This window comes from Colletes latitarsis, chromosome 6 (assembly GCF_051014445.1).
Source record: "Colletes latitarsis isolate SP2378_abdomen chromosome 6, iyColLati1, whole genome shotgun sequence".
NCBI lineage: Eukaryota > Metazoa > Arthropoda > Insecta > Hymenoptera > Colletidae > Colletes > Colletes latitarsis.
This window is the reverse complement of record NC_135139.1, coordinates 24,634,336-24,647,319: the sequence shown is the minus strand read 5'-3', so window position 1 is coordinate 24,647,319 and position 12,984 is coordinate 24,634,336. Positions and strand designations below refer to the sequence as shown.

At 42.0% G+C, this 12,984-nt stretch overlaps 1 protein-coding gene across 4 annotated transcripts in view; it reads right to left on the bottom strand.

The window, feature by feature from the left end:
* Positions 1–4,829: 4,829 nt before the first annotated feature.
* LOC143342874 (uncharacterized) overlaps positions 4,830–12,984 on the bottom strand; it is an 83,496-nt gene continuing 75,341 nt past the window's right edge. For 3 of the 4 annotated variants that reach the window (XM_076767173.1, XM_076767174.1, XM_076767175.1), the window contains exon 4: positions 4,830–6,139. In XM_076767173.1, coding sequence (XP_076623288.1) covers positions 5,946–6,139 — 194 coding nt within the window. In that variant the 3' untranslated portion in view covers positions 4,830–5,945. The remainder of the gene's footprint in view (positions 6,140–12,984) is intronic. The other variant, XR_013079870.1, reaches the window with a different exon arrangement.

The following is a 12,984-nucleotide window of genomic DNA, read 5'->3' as shown; positions in this document are numbered from 1 at the left end:
CCTCCAGCCCCCTGGTGCTAAAACGCCCAAGTTTGTCGAGAAATCCATCTAGCGAGGACGATAGGAACTATTCCACGACAAACTTGGGCGTTTTAGCACCAGGGGGCTCGAGGTCGGTAAATAAGCGCCATCTAGCGTTGAAGATAACGAACTATTCGAGGACAAACTTGGGCGTTTTAGCACCAGGGGGCTCGAGGTCGGTAAATTAACGCCATCTAGCGTAGAAGATAACGAACTATTTGACGACAAACTTGGGCGTTTTAGCACCAGGGGGTTTGACATCGAAAAATGCGCGCCATCTAGCGTCAAAGATAATGAACTACTTCCATAAACAGAGAGTCGTTTATAATCTCAAATTAATATATTACGTTTAACGCGATGCGAAAGCAAGTGCCTGTGAGATCGCAGAAGCTTCTGCAATACATTCTGAACACGTAAAATACTAATTACTATATCCACATTAAAGATTAGAATACAGTGCAGGTTAAATAACATGCCTGGCATGGTTTGTCGAACGTCGATCATGTGGGAATGGAAAGAACTGAACACTTTGTTAGTGAATACATATGCGTATATACATACACATACGTCATATATTTAAATTACACAACACACAAATTACAGCGTTTTATAAACATTATGAACAAAATTGTAGGAAATCGTGTAGGAAGAATACGTGAAAATTTCGTCGCGAGTGCGCTCGATTTTCTATTTCCGTAAATGAGGTATATCTGCGTTAAAGATTAATATCGACGTAGCGGGCGACCTAATCGATTATTTGATCGGTGGTTGGAAGAGGAGGGTGCCGAGAAAATGGAATAAAGCGGCGCAGAAAATCGCGAAACTCGTCTAACCTTTCATCGAGAGAAAAAGATAAACGACATAACCAAACGGTCTGCGAAGAAACATCTTCGTCGCGGTGAAATGTTGATCGTGCTGTCTGCAATCTTTCGCGAACACGTTGCCCGTATAGAGACCGAAATTACTAAACGAGAATGGCCGATAAGGGCAACGGTGTAACTCTCCAAATAAAAGGTTCGATCGAGTCTGCAGCCGCGATCTTCCGTGACCGCGCGGGAAGGGCCAACTGCGTCGCGAATTAGCGCGACCAGAGAGACAAATAGGTCCGTGTGCGAACGCGTTCACTCTGCCTTCTACTTTCCGCTGAACGTTAAAAAATAATCCTGGCGCTCTGTCGATTTACATCGCGTGGCGTGCAAGGCGCGTGCGTGATCCACGCGTGAAATTTTTGGCCTTGTTGCGCTCGCGATGGTTGGGCCAAGATGGCCGGTGCCATTGACTCCGCGTCGCATCCTCAGTCGTTTGGAATCGCTTCGAGCTACGAATAAAGAACAAAAAAACAACGTGACCAGAAACAAAAGAGGGACGAACAGAGAGGTGGCGTTGAATACGTCCCGCGATGGTCTCATTTTTTCTTTATCGAGTCAAAGAGACTTGAAACGGTCGTACTCTCGCCGTTTTCCCGTTTTAATCGCTATGCGTTACAAGCACTACTGCCTCGATGAAGTAAATAAGATGATCGGTAAACTCGAATATTAAAATCGAATATTATACAGATAATATTACACTAACTACATATGTATTGGATATGTATCATATTTTACACGTGTACACACACAAGTGCATAAACCCTCTCGGTCGCAACGAATGCGACGCGACGGCTTATCGATAATAATATGTATGTCGTACGCATGCACGTGTACACGCATGCGCGCACGTGCATACGTAAACGGTCGCGGACAAAATCTAGAGGGCGCCATGTGAATTTAGTCTGTGGTGTCTGTTAGAATAACGATTCTGAAGGCATCTATACAAACTTGCGGAAATTAGGTTTGGTGAAAAAGATTTATATATTTATCTCACTTGTTTGATATTTATTCTTTTTTATTAATTAAAATAAAAGTTTGAAGTCAGTCTGTCGCAAGCTCTCGATGTACAAGCTCGTATACATTTCCTGTTAATAAAATGTTCAATGTTTAATGTTTAAATATATAAATCTTCTTCGCCAACAGTAACTCGTAAAAACCTAATTTCCGCAAGTTTGCATAGATGCCTCCGGAATCATTATTCTAACAGGCACCACGAGTCGAACTCTTTCGTTACGAATTCAAGCAAACGGGGGGTTACCGATAACAAATGTTAATTTATCCGCTCGATTCTCTGCTAATAAATTACGGCCTGCTCGACGTTGTCCACGACTGTACCGTGCTTCCACGAGAACAAGGCACAGCGTGTTTACATCCCCACTTCTATTCCAGTCCGCTGACTCACGGCTATTGGTCGAGAACGGTGACGAAGATCAAGAGTGGGGATGTAAGCACGCTGTGCCTTCTTCTCGCGGAAGGACGATACGTATCTACACGAATTTGTACATAAGGCATCACGATATATTCATTTTACTCTCGTAGGTATTTTGATCGTAACCGAGGGTCGTGGATCCAGTAACCGCCATCAAGGATCTCGACTCCTCGGAGGCGTAATCGAGCGCGAAACGGCGCGAGCGACTCGACGTTTACGCGAGAGGCACGAGAACACGCGTCGTAATCGCGTTAAACGAAAGAAATTTATTCCATTCCGTCTCACTCCGCGTAACGCACGCGTTCGCATAAATCAACGGTCTTTGGAACGCTGAATTAAGAACACTGCTCTCCCCCACCCCCTCGTGTAATTTATACGTCGACGCTCGCGCTCTTTTGCAGTCCCATTCACCCGTTTAAACATTTCTTCTATCCGACGGTATATAAAATACATAGTGGCCACTGTACTCGCGGCAGCACCCAGAAAACATATATTTACTCTTACGTCGAATAGCTCGCGTCTGATAAGCGTTTACACCCGAAACGCGATCGAAATATCTCGCCGGCGCACAGTGTGTCCAGCAATGGGCGAAAGTAAAAAAACTAAAGAATTTTACAAATTCTTATATTCCGAAATGTTAATGAAGGAACGTAGATTTTAACACTGTCCATAATCTTTACTGAGTTTACCAATTTGTTGTTGAAAATGATGATAGAAATTTATTGCAGTTTTCGGTGCGTTTTCTTAAACATGTGACATTTACTAAAAATTTGTGTTTTTAATTTGATATTATAGCGCCTTTCAAACTGTTAAACGATCTTTTTACAATATTAACAATTGATTTCAATTTTTTATGGTAACTGTCTATCAACTTTGAATTGAGTTTAAGAAAAAGTACCAAGAAATACCTCGATGATTTTTTGTATGTTAATTTAGGACACATTAAACTTTAATTTAACGCCAATTTTAGCTGCACGAATTTACCCGCAACAGAGAAAATACTGATAAAATATTGATATTTGCTCCGAATCAGAATCAGAATTAATCTAATAAAAGATGTTCTTTTATTTACTTACAAGATAAGAAATTATTTCTGTATGTATTTTGTATTTTAATTAAAAAGAAATAAAGGAAAAAATATTACACAGATGCAAAGTTATGATTTTCTTCCCGAACACCCATACAGGGAAAAATTTTAATGGGGGATTCTAGAGGCTAAAATAAGACGAAAATCAAGAATACCAATTTGTCGATGAAGGCTTCGTTAAAAAGTTATTAACAATTAAATTTAAAAATTTCAGATCGTTCTGGAAAAATTATTTTCGGTTACGGGGGTCAATTATAATCATTTTTGGTCATTAGATATACCCCCGAAATCCTATCCACTTTCGAGAAAAAAAATCGAGAAGGTGTGAAATTTTTCGACGAAATTAAAATATTTCAAATCGTTTTGAAAAAAATATTGTTATCTGCGGGGGTCAATTACGATCATTTTTGGTGAATAGACATACCCCCGAAATCCTACCCACTTCCTAGAAGAAAATTCGAGAAGGTGTGAAATTTTTCGAGGAAATTAAAATATTTCAAATCGTTCTAAAAAAAATATTGTTATCTGTGGGGGTCAATTACGATCATTTTTGGTGAATAGACATACCCCCGAAATCCTACTCACTTTCTAGAAAAAAAATCGAGAAGGTGTGAAATTTTTCGACGAAATTAAAATATTTCAAATCGTTCTAAAAAAAATATTGTTAGCTGCGGGGGTCAATTACGATCATTTTTGGTGAATAGACATACCCCCGAAATCCTACCCACTTTCGAGAAAAAAAATCGAGAAGGTGTGAAATTTTTTGAGGAAATTAAAATATTTCAAATCGTTCTGAAAAAAATATTGTTAGCTGCGGGGGTCAATTACGATCATTTTTGGTGAATAGACATACCCCCGAAATCCTATCCACTTTCGAGAAAAAAATTCGAGAAGGTGTGAAATTTTTCGACGAAATTAAAATATTTCAAATCATTCTGAAAAAAATATTGTTAGCTGCGGGGGTCAATTACGATCATTTTTGGTGAGTACACATACCCCCGAAATCCTATCCACTTTCGAGAAAAAAAATCGAGAAGGTGTGAAATTTTTCGACGAAATTAAAATATTTCAAATCGTTCTGAAAAAAATATTGTTATCTGCGGGGGTCAATTACAATCATTTTTGGTCATCACACATACCCCCGAAATCCTACGCATTTTCGAGAAAAAAATTCAGAACCGGCGGAACTTTAATCGTTAATAACTTTTTAACGAAGCCTCCATCAACAAATTGGTATTCTTGATTTTCGTCCTATTTTTGCCTTTAGAATCCCCCATTAAAATTTTTCCCAGGGGTAGCCGAACACCCTGTATACTCGGAATGATCGCTGCGATATTTCAGGCACTTCCTCTAAACCAATCAAAAAACTTTTCGAACAAAAGTTACACAGAAACCACTTGACAAGAAATTGCAATAGTAGAAATTAGCAAAACAGTTTTTATTCAACAAAAAATCAAGGTATTTTCAATTTTTTTTTAATAAAAATATATAATTTTTGTGCATCAATCGATGCATCTTTGTATTCTCTTTGAAAAAGTGTAAGAGGTCTTAGGTCGAAAATCGACTAGTTTAGAATCTACGATTTTTGTTCCGAATTCCCATTTACGCGACACACTGTGCGACGAGCGGAAAAGCGCCTCGACTTTCAACGTCCGTTCCCGGAAGATCGAAATTTCGTCGCAGTATCGCGTTCCATTAATTTTTTACACGTCAATTTATACGCTGCAAACCGGTATCGGATGCAAATTGCGAATTTCAAGACATTCGAAGTTACACATTCTGTACGTTACGGATTTTTCAAGGCACTTGGGTATTCCTGAATTACGCGGACGATTAAAGCACGCTGTAAAGAATCGTTCCGATCGTTCGAACAGAAAAATTTCGACGAAAGAAAAAAAGCTTGACGCGCGCCATCGAACAATTACCATAGCATTTAACGAATGCAAATCGAAAAGCGGACTCGTACACAATCATTTTTGATTTACAAGACAGTGTCCGTTCCGTAAACGTACGCCGATGATTTACAGTTGGCGTTCCACGACGAGCTTACATAAATATTTTGTTTAAGTTAGATTCGCAAAACTCTTTAAAACGCTACGTTGCTGATTTATAGCACTTAAACATCCATGTTCATTAAATATACGAAGGTAGACGTACTTTGTTTAGTTCAGTTATATTATCCCATCCGTCTGTCTATCCCTGGCAGCGAACACTCGGCGAACAGAGTCTCGGGATTACCAAATTCGAAAACGTTAGAGACTAATAGTGGTCCAGCCACTACGATCGTACCTAAGCGTTTCGTTACTGGCTCGTCCAAGTGTCGTTGGGCAAAAGTAAACGATCGAGGCTACGAGAATTCGGATCGTTTGGCAGTGGCGATTCTCCCTCTGCGAGAACGAGCGGAACGAAACCTTCCGCAAGCTGTCTCGAATCAGAGGACGACGCCGTGCAATCGGATTCCCTCCTGATCTTCCTCGGGATCGACGGCGAAAACGTTCGCGGGGACCTCAGCCGGAGACTTCGACGAGCGGTTAGGCGGTCACTTGGCGTGCTGCTTCGGAAGATGTCGTTTCATGTGGAGGGCTAGATGGTCGCTTCTGGCGAACGAACGCTCGCACACGGCGCACTTGAACGGCTTCGCGCCGGTGTGCTTTCGATAGTGACGAGTTAACTCGTCGCTCCTGGCGAACCGCCATTCGCATTCTGGCCACTGGCACTGGTACGGTTTTTCACCTGAAATCAAAACGGGAACGATGTATCGGCGCCTCGTTACTTTCGCTAGCCTCCCAGCGATTCTTTCGCTCAGGTATTTTGTTCCCCGAAGCGCGTGGAACCGTTCTTTTTTTAAATTTAACACATTGACTGCCGGACAAAAACTTTGATTTTAGATTTTTAACGTCTACGTAGCTTTAAATTGCTTTTGAAAAGATAGGTTTCTTCGCGATGGACTTTCATTTTTGAGATATTTTTAATTATTTAAATTTAACACTAGATTTACTGGTGTCGATTATATGATTCATACAACAAAATTGAAGTTTTTTGTAAAAAAAAAAACAGTTTTAAATCAATTTAAATGAATTTATTATTAAAAATTTCATTGAAATCGACCACCCCTGGGAAAAATTTTAATGGGGGATTTTCTAGAGGCCAAAATAGGACGAAAATCAAGAATACCAATTTGTTGATGGAGGCTTCGTTAAAAAGTTATTAACGTTTAAAGTTCTGCCAGTACTGAATTTTTTTCTAGAAAATGGGTAGGATTTCGGGGGTATGTCTATTCACCAAAAATGATTGTAATTGACCCCCACAGCTAACAATATTTTTTTCAGAACGATTTGAAGTATTTTAATTTCGTCGAAAAATTTCACACCTTCTCGAATTTTTTTCTCGAAAGTGAGTAGGATTTCGAGGGTATGTGTAATGACTAAAAATGATTGTAATTGACCCCCACAGCTAGCAATATTTTTTTCAGAACGATTTGAAATATTTCAATTTCGTCGAAAAATTTCATACTTTCTCGAATTTTTTTCTCGAAAGTGGGTACGATTTCGAGGGTATGTCTAATGACCAAAAATGATTGTAATTGACCCCCACAGCTAGCAATATTTTTTTCAGAACGATTTGAAATATTTTAATTTTGTCGAAAAATTTCACACCTTCTCGATTTTTTTTCTCGAAAATGGGAAGGATTTCGAGGGTGTGTGTAATGACCAAAAATGATTGTAATTGACCTCTGCAGCTAACAATATTTTTTTCAGAACGATTTGAAATATTTTAATTTCGTCGAAAAATTCCACACTTTCTCGAATTTTTTTCTCGAAAGTGGGTACGATTTCGAGGGTATGTGTAATGACTAAAAATGATTGTAATTGACCTCCGCAGCTAACAATATTTTTTTCAGAACGATTTGAAATATTTTAATTTCGTCGAAAAATTCCACACTTTCTCGAATTTTTTTCTCGAAAGTGGGTAGGATTTCGAGGGTATGTCTATTCACCAAAAATGATTGTAATTGACCCCCACAGCTAGCAATATTTTTTTCAGAACGATTTGAAATATTTTAATTTCCTCAAAAAATTTCACACCTTCTCGATTTTTTTTCTCGAAAGGGGATAGGATTTCGGGGGTATGTCTATTCACCAAAAATGATCGTAATTGACCCCCACAGCTAGCAATATTTTTTTCAGAACGATTTGAAATATTTTAATTTCGTCGAAAAATTTCACACTTTCTCGAATTTTTTTCTAGAAAATGGGTAGGATTTCGGGGGTATGTCTAATGATCAAAAATGATTATAATTGACCCCCACAGCTAGCAATATTTTTTTCAGAACGATTTGAAGTATTTTAATTTCGTCGAAAAATTTCACACTTTCTCGAATTTTTTTATCGAAAGTGGGTAGGATTTCGAGGGTATGTCTAATGACCAAAAATGATTATAATTGACCCCCGCAAGCGAAAACAATTTTTCCAGAACGATTTGAAATTTTTGATTTTAATTGTTAATAACTTTTTAACGAAGCCTCCATTAACAAATTGGTATTCTCGATTTTCGTCCTATTTTGGCCTCCAGAATCCACCATTAAAATTTTTCCCAGGGGTGACCGAGCACCCTGTATATAGATATAGAAATATATTTTATTAAAGCAAACAATTCAAAAAACAGTAGTAAGAACATTGGTAGAATTAATTATTTCAGTTCCACAGTGAAGAGTCCTACCATATACGATTTACAGTGGCAGTCAAAGCGTTTAGTACAACTATAGCGGTTTCATTCGGTGCAGGGGAGACGGGAGCAAAGGAAGACCGAAGCATTTTTAAGGAAAAAAGATACCAAACGTCGCTGAAATATTAAAACAAGTTCCAATCAAGACCCGAGACTTCGAGACTCGAAGCTCGCTTCAACAACGCGACTTTCACATTCTCAGCAAATTAATAATAACGGCGTAGAGATTTCGGGGACGTCGAGGGGTAACACGCGGCTGGTGTAATGGCGGCGTTTTTAAACGACGGGACGCCTCTCGTTGATCCCCGTTCGACGGGTTAAAGCGCCGTTTCAGCCGATCTAGGCGCAATTTTCACGGCGGGTAAAAGTTAACTGGACTCGAGGCATATGCATCTGGGGTCCGTTGTATCGGTTGCAGCGAAGCAGAGCAAGAGCAGGAGCAGGATCGGCGCAGCGAGAACGCGAACGGATTGCGCTAGAATACAGGTGAGCGTGTTGCGGCATGCGGGTACAGTTAAAGGTCAGCGCGGCATCTCCCCGTAGCCTAAGGTTCTTCGTATACCTATCGGCCGAGCAAAGAGCAACGCTTTGTTCTTTAATAGGTCCCTTTCCTTGGCCCAACTACCGACGGAATCGCACCGGTACAACGGTTTGTGCTCCTCGCCGCGCTTCCTCCCTCGATTCCTATGGAATTCATTACTCCTATCCAGCAACCACCCAACCACAACTTCAATTTCCATCGTATTCCATCATCGTTAACGCTACAACACCGGTATGCTTATAGTTAAACTGCAGATCTTTAGGCAAATTTTTATTTTATAGAATTAATTTTAAACGAGAGCTTTTAGACTGTCTCAACCCCTAAATATAATAATTCGTATCTCAATTAATGTATTCTGGCGCTACTTCGCTCAGTGGTCGAGCACTTGCGAGAGAGTCAAGAGCGTAGCCCTCTGGCGGCGAGCAATGCGAATAAACGTCTATTCTCTCTTAGAAAGCTACGGTAAATTTTCAAAAATCCAGTCGAATAAATTTTGTATTTCTTTAGATTTCACGAATCACTTTGACCATCACGTTCTGCCCGTATTAACTCGTTTCTAATTCGATCGTATCGTCTTTGGCTAAGGGCAATCGCCTCCGGAGGATTAATTTGGCTTCGCGGAAGCTCGGCTTCGCAAATTCAATTACTCGCGGTTTCTGTTAAGCGATTTTATTACGAGATTCGCGCCCCGTAAGAGCTCGCAATCGGGATCGCGAGCGTAACGATGGCCGATACAGCCTACTCGCATTCCAATTACATTTACCAATTAACTTTGCCGACCGCGGCTTTACGCAGCTGACGCGAGAAACGCGGCGAGTTCCTCTGACGCGCGTTGTCAACGCAGCTATTCGCCTCGAGTTCCCTCGATTGTATTGCACGATTTACGGCTTTCGCGCGTTCCAACCGCTTTTCGATTCGACCACGGATAACCGTGAACAGAGAAAATAATCTCCGGTAGCCGGATTTATTTATCGTTTCGCGGTTTTCAAATCGAACCAGGCGCGGAGTATTAATGATTACGAATAATATAAAAATTTTAATGGGAGATTCTGGAGGCTAAAATAAGACAAAAATCAAGAATACCAATATGTTAATTAAGACTTCGTTTGAAAGTTATTAACGTTTAAAGGTCTGCGTGTAAAACAACTGCGCGTGATGGTGGTTCTCACTCTGCTCACCGACGTATCGACAGTCTTACAGTCTCGCGAGTGAGAACCACTGTCACGCGTACATAGCGGAACTTTAAACGTTAATAACATTTAAACGAAGCCCCGATCAACAAATTACTATTCTTGATTTTCGTCTTGTTTTGGCCTCGAGAATCGCCTTGTACAATTTTCTTCGCAGTATCTTTAGTAAACTAACGGAGTTTGCGAATAAATAAACGAAATTGAATTTCACCCGAGCCATTAGAGGCGTTTAAAAGGCGCGAAGAAGGAGGGACGCGGAACAAGGAAACGTATTTTCCGGCGAAACGACCGTGGAAGAGACTCGCGAGGCATCGGAACTTCGATAAATCAACCGGGGAATACTGTCTGGGGTTTCGACGAAGGTGTGCGTGCATCGGGGAAACAGTGAGAGAAGACTCGATAGCTGAGAAATACGCCCACGCACGCCGCTGACTCGTTCTCCTCTACGAGAACGGCTCTCTCTCGCTATGGAGACGACCCTAACCGGTCTTAGCCACACGCACGACTCCCATACAATCGGTATTACCACCACGAACGGTATCCATTCACGGTATTACTCGTTCATGAGAATTCCGCGGAGATTTCTTCGAGACGGCGGAGAAAAGGGTCGGCTCGAGCCAGCTTTCGGTAATAGCGTTTCTTCTTCGTGACCAGCTACCCCTGTCGCGTGCCTCCTTCGTTCCTGGCTTCTTTCTTAACGCGAGATTTATGGAAACTAGTATTAATTGGTCGTTGCCGTTCTACGAACCTTTTCTCAGAACTACTCCCGCCGCGACGCGAATAATCAGAAACAAACCAAACGAATCGTTCTTTTTCTAGCTTTTAAAGCTGTCGCTACTGTTCTTCAAATTAATTTTTCTCCTGTTCGAGGAACGAATAACCCTACTTTAAATTAGAAAACTCTTAGAAGTGGAAACTATACTCAATGGATATTCTTTAACGGTAAACAGTAGCAGAAGAATCGCGATCGACGCGTAACCCGATTACGAACAAAAATAGAAAAGTCGTTTCGCTCGTGCCGTCATCTAATTGGCAAGTATTAAGTCATTCGATCGGTAATTCTTGGATCGTGGCAATGGTCGGATCCAGTTTTTCGCGCCTTCCACGGGATAGCTTGAATTTAACGCCGATTCTCTTTTTCTCTCTCGAGTTTTCCCCCCTCCTGGTTGTGCTCGACGAGTCACGTTTCCGGCACGTCCAACGTCGGAATCGGGGATTCGCTGTTCATCGTTCCTCCTCTTTTCTCTCGCCATCGACCGTGCAACGCAATATCGCTCGTCGATAGCGCTTCTATTAGCGATAAGTCATTACGCGCGGGGATAAGTATACACCATCGGCCATAAATCACCGGGCATTTTGCTCGTCCGCCTTAGAAAATGCAAAGCAAGGTTTCCTGAAGCGACCTCATTATCTTACTTTGCTATATATAAACTGGCTAATTCACCGTAAAATTCTATCAAATAGAATCTCGAAATCACGCGTGAAAATGGCTGTTAAAGTATCGAAACCGAGCGTCGATCTATTTTACCCTTTGGACTACTGGTGATTTCGATGCAAGCACAAGTAGTGTCTTTTATTATTATTCATTCATTAACGAGAATAAACCCTTTAGTTTAAAGATGTAATATGTAAGGAAGTACAGATGTGGATTTTACATAGTCAATACCTTGCAAGGATAATTTTAGACTTTCTAACGATCGATTATAACAATTTTAGTGTGTACAAAATTTGCACGACTAATCAATCTATTTACACAATTCTGAGATCCAAACGTTGCGCGGTAACTTTCAGAATAAAATAGAAAGTGATTTGAAAACAATTGAGTAATCAAAGGGTTAAAAATACGGAGCAGAATTTCTCCCAGTAGGGGTTGACTGGTCGAATTGTAAAACACACTGGCGTAAAAAGATGGCGAAACGTCCGCGCGAAGATATTATGGAGAACGGTGGTCGATCGTACGCGGTGGAATCGCGCGTCGTGGTTATGCTCGACTCTCGATCAAACTGTCGGAATCGGCGTGGCCGTGTGTCTCTCCCGGTCGGGACGAGTTTTTACGAGGTTGATAACGTTCCAGGTGTCGTATCTCGCTGAATCGTGTGTGCCCCTTGGCTCTCGACGACGCCTACGAGCCGCAACGCGTCCCCGTTAATTTCGGATCACTTTCACCGGGCGTCGCGGTGTAAGCCAACCACGAACCACGTACACACCAACACGCGATACCCAACAATGTACTTTCCAAACACACGTTTGCCCTAGCCCTACTTTGCTCTCTATTATTACTATTTCGATCCGTATTACCGTTACCCTACCGCCATTGTCCGTCAAATTACATTCACGGATGCACACGCGACGTTCCACCACTTGCTTTCGCCAGGTAGTCTACGAAACATTGCGGGATCCTGTGGAAGAGGAACCGAAGGCCGAGCGCTTGCGAGAGAGTCAAGAGCGCGGCCCTCTAGCGGCCAGTACAGGAGACGACCCCCACAACGGTCATCAGACTCATTTTGAAGAGCATTTTTCCACCTCGCGGAAAACGTGAGCCCCCTTTTTGTTCGCCAGAGTCGACTGTCGATGGCTCGCGAAGGTTTTGGCCGGCGCAATCGAGGGAAACAGAGGGATCCGTGCAAAAAGCGGACTTTAATCGGCGGGATTTTAAAGCAGGGAACGCGATAGCGAGTCAGAGGACACGCTAGAAGGATGCCGAAGTTGGAAGTGTGGATGAAACAGGAATGTTGCTCGCCTCGCGTCCGCGCCCGCGCACGCCACACCGTCGGACGTCTCCTCGCTTACGTGCCAATCGTTCAAATGTGTTCGCGTGTACGTTCCGTTGCGTGTTCCTCCCATGATGCGAGAGAGATTCTGACCTCCTGCGAATGTACGCCTCGGCACGCGTCTATATTCGTACGTGCATCGACGCTCTTCGCCGATAACCGACTCTAGCACACTTTTTTGCCCGTCGGAGACCATCGATCTCGCGCCGCGCGACCCGTTACCGGAGTCATTCTTTCCCCCTGGAACCATTTTATCGCGCGAGTCGAGGACGAGGATTACACCACCCACGCGACTACCATTCTCGTTCAGAAACGACCGCGACACCGACGTTAAAGCCTCCTCTTAATCAA